The following is an 18,423-nucleotide window of genomic DNA, read 5'->3' on the forward strand; positions in this document are numbered from 1 at the left end:
CAGCCAAGAGCCCCTCTCCCCCCCAAGCCAGACTCCAGCCCCCCTTCACTCTCCTCCCCCCCAAGCCAGACTCCAGCCCCCTTTCACTCCCCACTCCTCCACCAGCCAAAAGCCCTTCTCCCCCCAAGCCAGACTCCAGTCCCCCCCTTCACTCCCCTCTCCCCCCAGCCAGACTCCAGCCCCCCTTCACTCCCCACTCCTCCACCAGCCAAAAGCCCTTCTCCTCCCAAGCCAGAATCCAGCCCCCCCCCTTCCCTCCTCCCCGATCTCCCAAGGGGGAAGGACGAACTGGGGTGGCGGGTAGAGGGAATTATTCTAACCCCTCTCGCACCCCCCTTCCCCTCAATTCCGCCTCCCCTATGCACTTCACGCTGCTCTTCACGGTGAGCACCTCCCCCCTCTAGCCCAATCAGCTGGCGAGTAGGAGAGACGGGCAGGCCGTGCGTCCAACAGCCTGGGCGGGGCGCGCGGGCAGCAGGTTAGTGTGCGGTCGGAAGGCTCTGGAACGGGCAGGGTTGCCGGGCCGGGCTGTACCTGAAGAAGAGGGTCCGGTACATCTGGTGCGCCTCGTAGTATTCGCCCTTCTCCACGCTGGCGCGGAGCTTCCCCTCCACCCGCTGCACCCCACCCCGGTTCCGCCCGCCGCCGCCCTTCGAGGCCTCCTGCTCCGCCGCCGCCATCATCGCCGCCGCCATTGATGCGGGGGGGGGGGCGGAGAGAGAGACACGGGCCCGGCCCCGCAGCTGCCTGCTACACACAGGCCCTGCTGCTCGCTACCCGGGCCGGCTTCCGTCAGCCCCGCCCACCAAGCAAGACGGCAGCCTGGGCGGGCCAGTGCCCGCAGCGCAGCTTCGCGGTGGCGACGCCACACCACGTGACTCAGCGATGGGCGGGGGGGAGGGAGGAGGCTATGGGGGCGGGGCGGTAATCGTAGTGAAGGGGGTGGATAGAGAGTGTGGGCTGAAGGGTGGGTGGCGCGAGGAGGAGGGGGATGCAAGGGTGGGTGGAGCGAGGAGGAGGGGGATGCAAGGGTGGGTGGAGCGTGGAGGCGGGAAGGGTGGGGGGTGCAGAGGGCTGTTGGGAGGGGCAGATGGTTTTGGTGAGGTCCAGGCTGAGGTATCCCAGTTGGAGGGAGGATTGGGATCCTCTGACAGGATTGCTAGCTAGGGTGACCAGATGTCCCGATTTTATAGGGACAGTCTGGATTTTTGGGTCTTTTTCTTATATAGGCTCCTATTACCCCCCCACCCTCTGTCCCGATTTTTCACATTTGCTGTCTGGTCACCCTATTGCTAGCTAAGGCTAAGGCTGCTGCAAAGGAGCCTGTCCCAGCCCACTTCTGCTTGTTTGGGTGCCCTTCTGCTTTGCTATTTTTACCTTAGAAATATGAGGACCGTCAAGCCTGGTTTTGCTAGGGGTCTGAGCAGAGGTGTATTGTGAACTCGCCTGATCTCAAGTCACACGGAATCTTTTACAAAACCAAACTTTCTCCAATATGTGTATTAGTCGTGAGTTAAATAGGGCATCAGTGTGGAGACAGTTTTGTTAATAAAATTATAAATAATTAAGGGCACACTGGTGGTAAAAAAAATATTTCATACTGTGGTCACCTTTTTGAAACAGGACTAGCTCAAAGGCAACTCACAATACATGGCATCAGGGCCCATATACATGGCAAAACTCACAGGTTCTGTGACATTGGTGACCAAGCTGACATAACTGGATTCTTAGGCCAAGTGTCTGTCTAAAACTTCCTGTCCTTAGTTGCTCAGTTGTCGCTCTTTTGTGAGGTTAATTTTATTAGCCCTTCAGTCACCTGAGACTTCCAGGGTAAAGGAGATCTGATTTTCTAGTTCTCTCGTCAGTTCCCTGCTCATGATGCCCTTCCCTTTTAAAAAATAATAAAATGTTCATTCTTTATACCTCATTAGGAGCAAAAAACAATTTCTTCTTTGCAAGTTAACTTTAAATATTGCTGAAAAAAACATTTAACACTTGGCACTTACATAAGATTTCCAGTCTCAAGAACTGATTCTGGAGTCTAATGAACAGGCATCAATAGAGGAAAAACTAGCCGAGTATTGCAGTGTGCTAGGAACATCCCTTCTAGATTTGTGACTACAGCTTTGGAAAACTCACAGAAAAATTTGCCCCCACATCCCAGGTTTTATACTGAGCCCAGTTGTTTGGACAATGTTATGTGAATACTCAAGTACAGACTACCACATGATCAATAAAGCTCAATTATGTATTTCTCTACTGAGTCTTAAAAAGTTCCAGGCAGGAAAAACATGGGGTGGATGACATAGCAAATACAAAGCTTCTTGATGCACATCACCTGTATTTTAATCTTTACAATTACTGATCTGAGTAGCTTAACATGGAATTATGTTGTTTCTCTCAAAGGTTTCAACAAGTTTCATTCCACTAGAGGGCAACTGTTTTACACACTCAAATTTTGTGCAAGGAAAAAAAAAAAGAAACCTTGAGGACTTCTGTTCAAATGCAATCCAATGGAGTTGCAACCAAATACCATTTTCTTAATTTTGCTAAATTATGTTGTCACAGAAAGGACAAGTTTAAATATATGTTTTTATCTGACTTAATCTGCAGCTTCCTTACTCAACATTACTGTGTGTTTAAGTTTAGTTGTGTCATTTTGGTGTGTTGCAACAGCATAGTACTTTAAGTAATGTCTGATTGAATTTTTTGGGGCAGGGATACATAAGAATGGCCATACTGGGTCAGACCAAAGGTCCATCTAGCCCAATATCCAGTCTTCTGACAGTGGCCAATGCCAAGCACCCCAGAGGGAATGAACAGAACAGGTAATCATCAAGTGATCCATCCCTGTCGCCCATTCCCAGCTTCTAGCAGACAGAGGCTAGGGACACCATCCCCAGGGCCGCCGAGAGCGGGTTCGGGCCCCGGTGAAAATTTTTTTTCAGGCCCCCCAGCAAGGGCGGACCAGCTTAACAGAGCCGACGAGAGGGGGGAAGCCGGGCCCCGGGCCCCCTTCCGGACTGCCGGGCCCCGGTAAGGCAACGAGAGGCGGGGGAAGCTGGGCCTTGGGCCCCCTTCCGGACCGCCGGGCCCCGGTAATTTGTGCCGGCTTCTCGCCCCCTCTCGTCAGCCCTGACTATCCCTGACCATCCTGGCTAATAGCCATTGATGGACCTATCCTCCATGAATTTATCTAGTTCTTTTTTGAACCCTGTTATAGTCTTGGCCTTCACATCCTCTGGCACGGAGTTCCACAGGCTGACTGTGCATTGTGTGAAAAAATACTTCCTTTTGTTTGTTTTAAACCTGCTGCCTATTAATTTCATTTGGTGGCCCCTAGTTCTTGTTTTATGAGAAGGAGTAAATAACACTTCCTTATTTACTTTCTCCACACAAGTCATGATTTTATAGACCTCTATCATATCCCCCCTTAGTCATCTCTTTTCCAACTGAAAAGTCCCAATCTTATGAATCTCTCCTCATACAGCAGCCATTCCATACCCCTAATAATTTTTGTTGCCGTTTTCGGAACCTTTTCCAATTCCAATATAGCTTTTTTGAGATGGAGCAACCACATCTGCATGCAGTATTCAAGATGTGGGCGTACCATGGATTTATATAGAGGCAATATGATATTTTGTCTTACTATCTATCCCTTTCTTAATGATTCCCAACATTCTGTTTGCTTTTTTGGCTGCCGCTGCACATTGAGTGGATGTTTTCAGAGAACCATCCACAATGACTCCAAGATCTCTTTGAGTGGTCACAGCTAATTTAGACCCCATCATTTTATATGTATAGTTGGGATTATGTTTTCCAGTGTGCATTACTTTGCATTTATCAACATTGAATTTCATCTGCCATTTTGTTGCCCAGTCACCCAGTTTTGAGAGATCCTTTTGTAGGTCTTCGCAGTCTGCCTGGGACTTATCTATCTTCTGTAGTTTTGTATCATCTGCAAATTTTGCCACCTCATTGTTTACCCCTTTTTCCAGATCATTTATGAAGATGTTAAATAGGACTGGGCCCAGTACAGACCCCTGGATGACACCACTGTTTACCTCTCTCCATTCTGAAAACTGACTATTTATTCCTACCCTTTGTTTCCTATCTTTTAATCAGTTACCAATCCATGAGAGAACCTTCCCTCTTATTCCACGACTACTTACTTTGCTTAAAGGCCTTTGGTGAGGGTCCTTGTCAAAGGCTTTCTGAAAATCTAAATACACTATATCCACTGGCTGCCCCTTGTCCATATGCTTGTTGACCCCCTCAAAGAATTCTAGTAGATTGGTGAGGCATGATTTCCCTTTACAAAAATCATGTTGACTATTCCCTAACAAATTATGTTCATCTCTGTGTCTGACAATTTTGTTTCAACCAGTTTGCCTGGTACTGAAGTCAGGCTTACCAGCCTGTAATTGCTGGGGTCACCTCTGGAGCCCTTTTTAAAAATTGGTGTTACATTAGCTATCCTCCAGTCATTTGGTTCAGAAGCTGATTTAAATGAGAGGTTACAGACTACAGTAGTCCTGCAATCTCACATTTGAGTTCCTTCAGAACTCTTGGGTGAATATCGTCTGGTCCTGGTGACTTATTACTGTTTAATTTATCAATTTGTTCCAAAACCTCCTCTAATGACACCTCAATCTGGGATAGTTCCTCAGATTTGTCCCCTAAAAAGAATGGCTCAGGTTTGGGAATCTCCCTCACATCCTCAACTGTGAAGACCGATGCAAAGAATTAATTTAGTTTCTCCACAATGGCCTTATCATCCTTGAGTGCTCCTTTAGCATCTTGATTGTGCACTGGTTGTTTAGCAGGCTTCCTGCTTCTGATGTACTTACAATTTTTTTTGCTATTACTTTTTGAGTCTTTAGCTAGCTGTTCTTCAAATTCCTTTTTGGCCTTCCTAATTATATTTTTACACTTCATTTGCCAGAGTTTATGCTCTTTTCTATTTTCCTCATTAGGATTTATCTTCCACTTTTTAAAGGATGGCCTTTTGCCTCTCACTGCTTCTTTTACTTTGTTGTTTAGCCACGGTGGCTCTTTTTTGGTTCTCTGTGTTTAATTTGGGGTATACATTTAAGTTGAGCCTCGATTATGGTGTCTTTAAAAAGTTTCTATGCAGCTTGCAGGGATTTTACTTTTGGTGCTGTACCTCTTAATTTCTGTTTAACTAACCTCTTCATTTTTGTGTAGTTCCCCTTTCTGAAATTAAATGTGACAGTGTTGGGCCGTTGTGTTTTCCCCACCACAGGTATGTTAAATTTAATTATATTATGGTCACTATTACCAAGCAGTCCAGCTATATTCACCGCTTGGACCTGATCCTGTGCTCCACTTAGGACTTAATCAAGAATTGCCTCTCCTCTTGTGGGTTCCAGGACTAGCTGCTCCAAGAAGCAGTCATTTAAGGTGTCAAAAAACTTTATCTCTGCATCCCTTCCTGAGGTGATATGTACCCAGTCAATATGGGGATAGCTGAAATCCCCCATTATTACTGAGTTTTTTATTTTAATAGCCTCTCTAATCTCCCTGAGCATTTCACAGTCACTATCATCATCCTGGTCAGGCGGTCTGTAATATAGCCCTTCTGCTATATTCTTATTATTCAAGCATGGAATTACTATCCATAGAGATTCTATGGTACAGTTTGGTTCATTTAAGATTTTTACTTCATTTGATTCTACGCTTTATTTCACATATAGTGCCACTCCCCCACCAGCACGACCTGTTCTGTCCTTCAGAAATATTTTGTTACCCTGGTATTACTGTGTCCCATTGATTATCCTCATTCCATCAAGTTTCTGTTATGCCTGTTATATCAATATCCTCATTTAATACGAGACACTCTAGTTCACCCAACTTATTATTTTGACTTCTAGCATTGGTATATAAGCACTTTAAAAACTTGTCACTTTTTAGCTGTCTGCCATTACATGATGTAATTGAATGGGACTTTTTCTCTTTTGACTGTTTCTCATCAGATCCTACCTGTATTTTATCATCTTCCATCCTCTCCTCCTTATTAGGACGAGAATTTCCATTTATAGATCCTCCCCTAAGGGATGTCCAAACCACGTGATCCTCCGCACCCGTCGGCTTTCCCCCAGCCCTTAGTTTAAAAACGTCTCTATGACCCTTTTAATTTTAAGCGCCAACAATCTGGTTGCATTTTGGTTTAGGTGGACTCCACCCTTCCTGTATAGGCTCCCCCTTTTCCCAAAATTTCCCCAATTCCTAATAAATCTAAACCGCTCCTCCCTACACCATCGTCTCATCAACGCATTGAGACCCTGCAGTTCTACCTGTCTAACTAGCCGTGTGTGGGGAACTGGAAGCATTTCAGAGAATGCTATCCTAGAGGTCCTGGACTTCAATCTCTTACCTAGCAGCCTAAATTTGGCCTCCAGGACCTCTCTCCTATCCTTCCCTATGTCGTTGGTACCTCCATGTACCACGACCACTGGCTCCTCCCCAGCACTACACATAAGCCTATCTAGAGGTCTCGAGAGCTGCGCAACCTTTGCACCAGGCAGACAAGTCACCATGCGGTTCTCCCAGTCATCACATCGCATACCCTGTTTCTAATGATCGAATTGCCCATTACTAATACCTGTCTCTTCCTAATAACTGATACCCCAGAGAGGTATCCTCGGTATGAGAGGATCCCACATCATCATCTGGAAGGAGGATCCCAACTATTGGATCATTTCCCTCTGCTCCTGTTGGATGTTCTCCTTCCCCGAGGCTTTCATCCTCAACTGCCCAGAGGCTGTCAGACCAGGGGTGGGACCGTTCTACTGTGTCCCAGCAAGTCTCATCTATGTACCACTGTCTCCTTTAGCTCCTCCAGCTTAGCCACCCTGGTCTCCAAAGCCCGTACACAGTCTCTGAGGGCCAGGAGCTCCTTGCACCGAATGCACACATATGCCACCTGCCCATTGGGACACCACTCGTTGGGGCAGACAGCTTGATGTTTTGGGTCAGCACTAAGTGCAGCTTTTTACACTTCACAAATAACATTTGCACATACAGATGCTTGTTTTTATTTGCAATAGCGTGCTGCTAAAGACTCATAAGTTTACTTTGATACCCATCAGTCCACAACAGAAAGTGAATCTGGATGTTCCACCTGTAGTTGCAGAATACTTTAGAGTGCATTTGTCAGTACGATTTGCACTAACATCAGACAATGTAGAGATGCTACTTTATTCTCAAGGTTCATTACAACAGGAGTCTTCACTTAAATATATGAACAAAACCCATTAATTGGCTACCCATTACAAGCATGGTGCCTTTCCACATATTTAAGTGCCCATAAGTAGTTATGAGATTGGATGTGGCATATTTTGTGTTTTGCTCTTATGAATGAGTGAGGAATTATTTGGTTGTACAACACCTAGAGTGTGGTAGTTAAAATGCAAAGGATTCTGCACACTAAGGCTGGAATTGTGAATACACAAAAGGCCCTATCTACATTGCACTGTTGTTTTAATACTGTAATTTGATAGTGCCTGTGCAATGCCTTGCATCTACGCACAATAGCCACTGGACGTGTTTTACAAGCATTGTTTGCAATACCTCAGACAATATCTTTAGTAGCTAGGCCCGTCTGAACCAGGTAAGCCTAGAATCGCTTCTTCTAAGAGTGGGCAGAAAGCCACTAGTATTGCAGTTGCTGAGCTAGTCCTCAATTTCCACAATGCGGTGTCTCACGCTTGAGAGTTACTCTAAAGCTTTTGCTCTCAGGAACAGTTCTGGGTACTAGAACTAGTTTTGGAACAATTTTTGGTACATCCAGAGTACACCTTACAGCTCATGGAGGTGGAGTTATGTTGGTGTAATAAGGCACTTACATCAGCAGGAGGAAGGCTGTAGTGTAGACACTGACATAATTAGGTCGATATAAGTTGCCTTATGTCGACCTGTGTAGTGTAGACCAGGCGTAAGGGACAGAAATTTATGTATCAACGAAGTCTGCCTCTCTTCTGCATGCATAAATCCCTTTTGACAGAAGACAATGAAAGTAAAAGGCAGAGCTTTCTGGAGAGTAGGGAGAGAGTGAAAAATAGAAGATTGCTCTCTAGCATTATCCCTCCTGCAGTTCCTGAAGGAATTTCCCACCTATTAAATGTTTTTATTTATATATAGTACTGCTCTGCCCTGTGTCCATTTACCATCCTCCTTTCTCACCACAGCTATGGATGGGATATATCCTCACAATAAAGTTGGACTGAACTTCACCTCAGTTTTATGCTGAAATGTATTTGCTCATTAAAGATGTAGAAACATGGATTTATTCTAAAAGTGGTTACCCTACATTAGTTATTTTAGCCCGAATAGTCAAACCGATTCAGCATAAATACAGAAAAGAAACTTTATTACTTGTTTCAAATATTACATGCACTTTCAAAAATTAAAACTCTTTATTTAAACATCTCAATAGCATCTTATCCGTTTGGAGGCAGCAAAGAATACCAAGACAAATATTTTGAAAAGCATTTACAAAAATACATTGCACAAAGTCCTATCTTGCTTCTTTAAAAATAAGTTAGTGTTATTCAAAATATTCCCACCCCAGCTCCTAATTTCAATTTATACAGGATAATTCTGATTTATATATTTAACTTATATGAAACACCTGTACATGTTTTATCTAGCTCTTCTGCATAGGCCATTGGTTCTGTTTCTAGCTGAACTTAAACACTCTTTCTATGGAGATTTCTTTTAAAAAATTTGAGGACTATTGTGCAACATACAGAAATCTAATTCAGAAAACCAGTCAGCACCATCATTCATCTTTCTGAAAAATATAACATAGCACACTTGTAATTAAGTTGACCCAATAAAATGCATTACAACAGTAAGATAAATTTCTCCACATGAATGTCTTTCAGGAATCTTGTTTATAAAGGGTTTCCAGTAACATTCAGAAATAAAATTACAAAATGAGCCTCTAAGTAGGGAGAGCTGTGCAAGCAGTCGGTTAGCAAAATGCAGTTTGTTAATACAATGCAAGTTCCAAGTAAATCCAGTAAGATAATGCTGTTAAGAGTCATTGCTCTAACATTCTTCAATGGGTAACGAATCCTCCACTTTAAGGGTATATAACATTGAAACATTGTCTAAAGAATGGTATCTAAATATAGTGGCATTGAGTGTGAATCTCTTTTGCAAGTTACTTCACTGCAGAATTGCTTTTTTAAATTAAAAGTTGAGTCTATGATGTGGAACTTATTTTCACTTAGTGCTTCCACAGTGCAGCACTTATAAAGTGAGCCAGCCCAATTAATCCTGTGCTGAAGAGAGATTTCTGCACACCAAGATTTTTGCCTCTGCAATTTGAGCTCTGAATTGGTCTTATCTGCAGACCATTAGCCAGACTCTCACCTTGGTATATGAGATAAGCCTACTAGATTGCTCAGTAAATGTTAGTACACTGAGCGATTATTCTAACAAGCTAAGTCAAAAGGAAACTAAACAGGAAGAAAACTTAAAATAATTGTAGTGGTTTAAAATCAACCCTGACTTTAACATTAATGCATGGTTCCATGTTAGAGGAAAGATTTTTATGCCTCTGATGTTTAAACTATTTTTGGTTCCATTCACTTTCCTTGACAGTAACATGTATCATATTCTGCATCTACTCAGGAAGTCCTTTTGGGCCTAGCAACAAGTTCAAAAGTCATGGTCAACTAAAGCATACATTAGCCACTATTAGTGTTTAAAAGTGTTCATATGTTTTCACATAGGGAGCCAGGGTAATAGAAGTGTGCAGATGGGGCCTGTATTAAAAACAGATTTCTAGCTGCAGAAAGCATAGCTTATTTAAAAACTGTACATTCAAATGTAATAAAATAAGTATCACCTGTTTGCCAACTTGGCTTTTGAACCAGAGTAGTTTGCATGCAATATTTTTCTCAGAATGGACACATTAAAATATAAAGCTGACTGGCAATTACAAGCTGAGCATCAGAGCAGGTATGAGTTTGTATACAATTCTGCTGACAGTCTTCTGCATTTTATTGAAGAGGAGTATTGATCCTGCAGTACATGTCACATATCCTCATCCTTTAAAGATTCCAGTGTTCTAGGTTTTCCAATATATACAAACAGAAAATATACAACAAAAAAGCTGTAGTGTAGTAGTTTATTCAGTAGGTTTTCCATGCACTCTGAACCGATACAGACAGGTGTACTCTGTATGGCCCCAATTAGAAAAAATTCTTAGCTCCACTATCTGGAATGCATTTTCATTTTTCTCCTGAAAAAACATCGAAAAAAAAGAATCAGACTTCACTCACCACTTTATTTTTCTCTGTAGACAACTGATGTTGATCACCTAAAGTTGTTTAAGAGTAGCAACCAAATCACTACACTACATACATCATTAATTGCTTAAGTAGTTAAGTTATATACCCAAAAGGTAATCACAATTTATGGATAGTCTCTTGCAATCTACACAAGCTGTCAAATTTTCATTGTCTTTGCTTGACTTCCCATGCTCTGCTGGAGATCTAGATGAAGTAAAAATTCTTAATGCTTTTATTTAAAAGCTTGAAAGCAGGAATAAGAGTTTTATAGCAAAATAACATTTAAAATAAGCCATAGTAACTTTCCAGGTCACAGAGAATTTCAGATGAACAGTGCTATAGTTTTACTGAGTGAAAGTTACTGATCTAATCCACTGTGGGGTGGGACCAGATTAATTGTGGTCCAACTGACTTAATATGGATATTGCAAATTTCTGGTGCTGAAAAACATTCTTCATTATGCATGTTTTATGGAAGGCAAAAATAAAAATGCGAAAATGACTCTTCATTTGCAATGGCGCAAGTCAGGAATAATTCCATTACGTTATTGCAGTTATCAGTGCAAGAGTTAAATCAGAATCACATTTCAGAATGCTAGCATTTTGCATACTAGCACACGGGTAGTGAAAGGCATCAGCAAACGTATCAAAGCAGTGTTAAAATTAAATTACTGCTATTACTGCAAGAGGCAAGTCAAGTGGCTTTGGCAACAGCTATATATTTTCTGTTAATGTGGGCTTACCGTCACTTGAAACATCTGTAGTGACTCTCCTCCTTGATCATAGACATACTGTCCTAGAAGGGTACCTTCTTCCTGATATTCATCTTCTAGACCCTATCATCAAGAGTTAAGCCTTGATTATTTTTTTCCCCCAAATTTCAGATAATCAGAATGACAAAACTAAGTTTGGTTGCAGTTATAGGGTGTCACATTCTTAACGGGTGGGCAGTACAACCACTAGTTAGCATTGTGTAGAAAATAAAGGTTGTCCAGGAATAACAAGAATGAAAGAAAAGGTGGGACCAGGAAAGGGTGGGATTGAAGAAGACTGGGATGGGTACCAATGCTCATTATTTTACATATTTTATGTCAACTGGAAATAAACACAAAGTTTCCAGAGGTCAAAATGGACCATGACTGTGCCCTACAGCTGTAGACTACTGTTACGTGACAGTGCCTGAAAGGATTACGATCCATTCCTTTTATGAAGGCATAAAGTGCTTGGACTTAAGATCACTTTAGATAATCATCACACAAGTTTAATAAGTTTTGATTACTTTACTTTAATGCACTTCTCTGTAAACTAGATGAGTAAAACAGAAGCATTCGAATTTTTAAAAACAATACTTAGCTTTTATACATTATTTCTCATTCATAGATCTCAAAACTCTACAAAAGGGAGTAAATTTAAGAGCAATAAATGTAAATATTAAAATAGAGGGCTGTTTTACACTAATAACGATTTAAAATTGTGAACAGTTCTACTCAAATTATCCAAACAGAGCAAAAACATTTAGTACCTTAACTTTACCAGAGAAAGACTTACATATACTGAGAAATCCTTAGGAGCACTTGTGATATTTCCTGTCGGTGAAAGAGTTTTTGGTATATGTTCTAATGTAAAGGCTGCTGGGTAGATCATCATAGAAAGTCTAACTACAAGGTATCCCTGTGATCCTTTGAATGCCCAGCAGTTTCCTGGATACATGTCAGGCTAAAGAGGGGGCGGGGGAGAAAATAAATATTGAACATATTGGTAAAACATTCTAATGAATTTTGAGTTATTAAAGTTTAGTTTCATTAGGTTATACCATAACATAAGAACGGCCGTACTGGGTCAGACCAAAGGTCCATCTAGCCCATTATTCTGTCTACCGACAGTGGCCAATGCCAGGTGCCCCAGAGGGAGTGAACCTAACAGGTAATGATCAAGTGATCTTTCTCCTGCCATCCATCTCCACCCTCTGACAAACAGAGGCTAGGGACACCATTCCTTACCCATCCTGGCTAATAGCCATTAATGGACTTAACCGCCATGAATTTATCCAGTTCTCTTTTAAACGCTGTTATAGCCCTAGCCTTCACAACCTCCTCAGGCAAGGAGTTCCACTGATTATACTTTGTACCCTGTTACATGAAAAACAATTATGTCTAATTCAGACAGTTTGGGTAAATTACCAGATCAAAAAACATTGTTTGCAAGAAGCAGGATATTTCTCCTCTGCAATATCAGCATTAATGTCAAAGTATCAATTCTCATTTTTCTACAATAGTTGAATGGACATTTTCTTGATTCAAAAATTTGAGAGACCATGCACTATAGGTATGATTTAAATTATTCACTGTACAGAAAGATAGAAAACATAACTACCAGATACGTATTTTCAGTAATGAAAGTTTTATTCTCAAATGTTTTGCAGTGGCTAGTACTTGGTGTTCTGGTGCAAGAGGCTGACAATACAAGTTACTCCTCACCTTTGTGGGGGGGGGCGGGGAGAACCCCTAATATTATGTATTCAAAGTAGTCTGAAACAAGTTAGACGTTAGACATAAAGGACAGCACTGAATATGTGAATAAACCAACTTTGACAGTTAAATTATACCCCCAGATAGCATTATTGTCATATAATATGCCTGTAAGTATGCAAAAGTTAAGAGGAAGCCAAGAGCAATTTTTGTTGATAGAATCATAGAAATGTAGGGCTGGAAGGGACCTCAAGAAGTCATCAAGTCCAGCCCGCTATACTGAGGCAGGAACAAGCAAATCTAGAGCATCCTTGACAGGAGGTTGTTCAACCTGTTCTTAAAAAATGAATTATGGGGATTCCACAATTTTCCAGGGAAGCCTCTTCTAGAGCTTAACTACCCTTCTAGTTCCCAATATCAAACCTAAATTTTTCATGCTGCAGATTAAGTCAATTATATCTTGTCCTACCATCACTGGACATAGAGAACAATTGACCATAGTCCTCTTTATATCAGCCCTTAACACATTTGAAGACTCATTGGGTCCCCCATCAGTCTTCGTTTCTCAAAGCTAAACATGTCCAGGTTTTTTAACCTTTCCTCACAGGTCAGGTTTTCTAAACCTTTGATAATTTTTGTTGCTTTCCTCTGGACTCTTCAATTTCTCCACATCTTTCCTAAAGCGTGGCATTCAGAATACGACACAATACTCCAGCTGAGGCTTCACCAGTGCTAAGTAGAGCAAGACAATTACCTCCTGTGTCTTAAATATAACACTCCTGTTAATACACCCCAGAATGATATTGGCTTTTTTTGCAACTGCATCACATTGTAGGTTTATATTCAATTTGTGGTCTACTATAAACCCCCAGATCCTTCTCAGCAATACCATCTAGCCAATTATTCCCCATTTTGTAGCTGTGCATGTGATTTTTCCTTCCTAAGTGAAGGTCTTTGCACTTATCTTTACTGAATTTCATCTTAATGAATTCAGATCAATTCTCCAATTTGTCAAGGTTCTTCTGAATTCTAGTTCTAGCCTCCAAAACGCTTGCAACCCTCCCAAGCTTGGTGTCATCTGCCAAGTTTACAAGCATATTCTCCATCCCATTAGCCAAGTCATTAAAATGAAAACATTGAATAGTACTGGATTCAGGACTGACCCCTGTGGAACTCTTCAAGATACGCCCTCCCAATTTGACAGTGAACCACTGAGGATAACTCTGTCTTACAACCAGTTGTGCACCTTGCTTATGGTAAATTAATCTATACCACATTTCCCTAGTTTGATTATGAGAATGTCCTGTGGGACAGCATCAAAAGCCTTACAAAAAATCAAGATACATCATGTCTAGTGCTTTCCCCCGCGCCCCCCCAATCCACTAGGCCAGAAAACCTGTAGAAGAAAGAAATTAGGTTGGTTTGGTGTGATTTGTTCTTGACACATCCATACTAACTATTCCTTATAATCCTATTATCCTCTAGGTGCTTACAAATTGATTGTTTAATAATTTGTTCCAGTATCTTTCTAGTTTTGAAGTTAGGCTGACTGATCTATAATTCCTAGGGTTCTCTTTGTTATCTTTTTTAAAGACAGGTGCTATGTTTGCCCTTCTCCAGACTTCTGGGACCTCACCTGTCCTCTATGAGTTCTCCAAGATAACGAACAACAGTTCAAAGATTGCTTTAGCTAGTTCCTTAGGTAATCTAGCATGAATTTTTGAGTTGAGGTGCTTACTTGAATACATCTAACTTAAATATTCTTTAACCTGTTCTTTCCCTATTTTGGTCTGCGTTCCTTTCCCCTTGTTAATATTGTGGTGAGTATCTGGTCACCTTTGACTTTTTTGTGAAGACAAACAAAATAGGTATTAAACACCTCAACCTTCTTGATGTTATCAGTTATTAGCTCTCTTTCCTCACTAAGTAGAGGATCTACACTTTCCTTAGTCTTTCTACTGCTCCTAATGTATTTAAAAAACACCTCTTCTTATTGCCTTATGTCCCTTATTAGGTGTAACTAATTTTGTGCCTTACCCTTTCTGACTTTGTCCCCACTATTCTTTTGTACTCCTCCCTAGCAGTTGGGGTTCTACATAAAAGTTAGAGCCAATATTGTCATGAGTGATTAGTGATCTTTGGTGCTGAAACTGATTCTTCCTAAAGAGGCATAAATTTCATAGGATGTGTGCCCAGAAAATTTCTGAAAACCAGGCCTTCCTTCAGATGTTTTAAGCTAGACAACCAAAAAACGGAGGTGTCCAAAACCACTAATGACAGGCCTTGGCCTGTGCTTATTTCTCTCATTTATAGGGTGAATTCTCCTTGGGCTGGCCCTCTGGACATGGCCTATGCACCACTTTAGTCACATTTAAATCTTCCAAATAGGGCTTAAGTATGATTTAAATGGTGACTAGGCCTTGTGTAGGCTCTCTACACTGGGCTCTATTCTCAGAAAAAATGAAGTTCCAGGTGCATCTTCCATTTCAAGAAAAATTCTGGTATCCAATGTTTCTTGACAGTGTAGCTTTAAAACACAACTTTCATAGCATGGTGGGGTCCTGGTCCATGACTTGGTGCTACAGAAATACAAACAACAGGATTTTAGGTATATTCTACTTTTAATTACCTGGATTACCACTCTGGGAGACTGAGAGAAATACCACAAAGGAATTCCAAAGAGACTAATTAGAGCTGTTTTGGTCTCGTAGGTCTCAGAACAGCGAGTACTCAGAATGCTGCCACCTCCAAAAGAAAAGTCAGGTTAAAACACAAATAATGAAGTGTTTCATTTTTCATCAGGTAACTAGTCTTGCTTTCAGTAAAATATTGTTCCAAATTGAACATGCCAATGATTTTTTTCAAACAAGTATTCAAATCCTGTCAAATTCTAGTAACTTTCCTTTAAGCACTGTTATTTTAATGCAAGCGTCCTATCCCCAGATTAAATAGAGTTTTACATTAAGGCAGCTGTACCCCTCTTTTCAAATAGTAGCATATTTCTCAGAAAATAAGTACTATTTTCAGTTTGAAATGAAAATGTATTTTTGAAAAAGAAGTTTAAAAAACTGAACAGGTATGTACTCTCTCAGTAAGTACATGTTCATAATATGTATACTATACAAAATAGCTATTGTCACTCAATTATCCCCCGGTATTTTCTTTTAAAGTTTCTTCAAACTTGTGCCATACTGTCTTACTTCAAGTATATCAGTATGTTTCCACAGTGCAACCAGGAGTTCAGAGTTAAGTTTGTATGCACTTTTATGGTGTATACTATTAACATATAAACATCCAACTCAACAAAATACAATATATAGTATTCCTATTGTTTGTCAAGCATTGGACACAATTCTTGATTTACTGTAAAAATTGACAACTCAGATTACATTGCTGCAAATAGCAGACTGATCTATTTACAGCTTTTCTGCTATATTTACCTCCAGATTCTAAAGCAAAGTCCACCATACCAGTCTTGTCTTGAGAATAAAGTTTCAATGCATTATTTACAATAATGCGTGCTTGCTACAGATATAAGGGAAGAGAGACAGTATGGAAAAAGAAAACATGTTTGGTATTAGATATACATGCATTCAACAGTCTTTATTAACTAAGATAGCGTAAACATTTTAAATAAAATTGTACTATATCACAGAATCTTTGGAATCAATATCTTTAAGATACATTAGCCAATTTTTGATGAGTGGTAATCAGACTACAATTATGACACTGAATGGCGTTTCTGTAAGTCTCACTCTTCTCTCCATTAGGTTATATATATTTTTTTCTTTATACTTTGGATATTCCTCGGCTTCCAAGACAGCATAGTTTGGCAGGCATTACAGATCATAAAGGGTAATGGACTTTACTTTGTTTCTTTATTGCATCCAATGTGGCTTCTTGTTTTAGGACAGGAATAATAGTGTTTCTAAGTAACAAGACTAGACAGTCTATTGTAACTACCTAATTAACAGTCCACCAGAGGAAACTGCTGACTGAAGCATAAGACCATGTCTACACTACAAATTCTGGTTGATACAAATTACATCAGCATACAGCTGCCAATATTAGTACACTGCTTGTGCATACCTGGCTGCTTGTATCTGCGCTGCATGTGCTCAGGAGTGCTTGCGTCAAAGCAGAGTGCAGTGCACCACAGGTAGGCATCCCAGTGTGCCACACACACTGCCACATGGCTAAAATCTTTTGGGGAAATTTTCGCAATGTGTTGTGGAGTAGAAATGAATGATGCAGTGACCTCTGGGAGCGAGAGGTCAAGTTCCTGCATGCAACTTTCTCCATCCCATAATGCCATCCATATCCCGTAATCTTCATGCTTTTTTTTTTTTAAGAATTCCACAAACCCACACAGCCCTTTTCCACATCTGCCATCTCTGACAAAAGCATGGAGCCCATGCAGCTCTTCACTGTCCTTATGAATGTTGCAAAGACAGGATGCAAGATCTTCTGGTATCTGCAGACTCGGAGAAAGAACTGCAATACTTGGGGACATGACGATTTCTTCATGGTGAAAACCAATTCAAGGCTGTTCGTGGTGTTCACGGAGAAGCTGCAGAAAGTGGAGCGCCCCTTCTGGGCCTGAGAAACTAGCATTGACTGGTGAGATAGCATTGCAATGCAGGTTTAGGACGAGATGCAGTAGCTGCAGAACTTTCAAATGTAAAAGGTCACATATGTGGATCTGTGCGCCAACCCTGTCCCAGCCCTCCAGCGCAGGGACACCAGAATAAGAGCTGCACTGACAGTTTAGAAGGGAATGGCAATCACACTTGGAAGCTTTCAATGCTGGATTACTACTGGTCAGTGGGAAATCATTTTGGAGTTAGAAAATCCACATTGGGGGCCGTTAATAGTGTCCAGCTATGCAGGACTGACTCTCCGCAATGTACAGGACACAGTGGATGGATTTGAAGCAGTAGGGTTCCCAAAACTGCAGTGGGGCAATAGTTGGCATGCATATCCCTATTTTGGGACCAGCCCACCTTGCCACACAGAGTACATCCATAGGAAAGGCTTACTTTTCTATGGCTATGCATGTGTTGATGGATCACCAGGGATGCTCCACTGATATCAATGGGGGTTGGTCAGGGAAGGTGTACAACACTCACATCTTTAAGAACACAGGACTGTTCAGAAAGCTGAAAACAGATATTCTTTCCCAACCAGCAAATCACCATTGGCAATACTGAAATGCCAATAGTGATACTGGAGGACCCTGTGCTGTCAAGGTGGTCACGAAGAGTCACCTTGACAGCACAGAGGAAAGATTTAACTACCAGCTCAGTACTTAGAGAAGGACAGTTGAATGTGCTTTTGGTAGATTGAAGGAACATTGGTGTGTTTACTTCCAATACTAAATTTCAGCAAAAAAAAAAAAAATCCCGATGGTTATAGCTGCTTGCTGTGCCTCGTATAATATCTCTGAGGCAAAAGGGAAAAGTTGCTGCCAGGGTGGAGGTGGAGTGGCTGTCTGCTGAGTTTGAACAGCAAGACTTAATATGGAACTATGCGGTTGTAGAAGGCTTTGAAAGAGCACTTTAATGGTCAGCCACATTAATGCATTGTGTTGGACTGTGCTGAGCCCCCAAACCAGTAGGGCCAGGGGTACAT

At 41.3% G+C, this 18,423-nt stretch overlaps 2 protein-coding genes across 8 annotated transcripts in view; both read right to left on the reverse strand.

Annotated features, from left to right (window-relative positions):
- The window catches only part of GET4 (guided entry of tail-anchored proteins factor 4), a 24,419-nt gene extending 23,624 nt beyond the window's left edge, over positions 1 to 795 (reverse strand). Inside the window, exon 1 of the mRNA XM_024219570.2 lies at positions 535 to 795. Coding sequence (XP_024075338.1) covers positions 535 to 695 — 161 coding nt within the window. The 5' untranslated portion in view covers positions 696 to 795. The remainder of the gene's footprint in view (positions 1 to 534) is intronic.
- A 7,580-nt stretch (positions 796 to 8,375) lies between these two features.
- Positions 8,376 to 18,423, reverse strand: part of SUN1 (Sad1 and UNC84 domain containing 1) — a 60,072-nt gene continuing 50,024 nt past the window's right edge. For all 7 annotated transcript variants that reach the window (XM_024219527.3, XM_024219535.2, XM_024219559.1 and 4 more), the window contains 5 exons: positions 16,233 to 16,317; positions 15,422 to 15,537; positions 11,873 to 12,040; positions 11,068 to 11,160; positions 8,376 to 10,276 (listed from right to left, as the gene is read on the reverse strand). In XM_024219527.3, the coding sequence (XP_024075295.1) occupies positions 10,163 to 10,276; positions 11,068 to 11,160; positions 11,873 to 12,040; positions 15,422 to 15,537; positions 16,233 to 16,317 (576 nt within the window). In that variant the 3' untranslated portion in view covers positions 8,376 to 10,162. The remainder of the gene's footprint in view (positions 10,277 to 11,067; positions 11,161 to 11,872; positions 12,041 to 15,421; positions 15,538 to 16,232; positions 16,318 to 18,423) is intronic.

The sequence above is a fragment of the Terrapene carolina genome, unplaced genomic scaffold (assembly GCF_002925995.2).
Source record: "Terrapene carolina triunguis isolate 2854851 unplaced genomic scaffold, T_m_triunguis-2.0 Scaffold93, whole genome shotgun sequence".
Lineage (NCBI taxonomy): Eukaryota > Metazoa > Chordata > Testudines > Emydidae > Terrapene > Terrapene triunguis.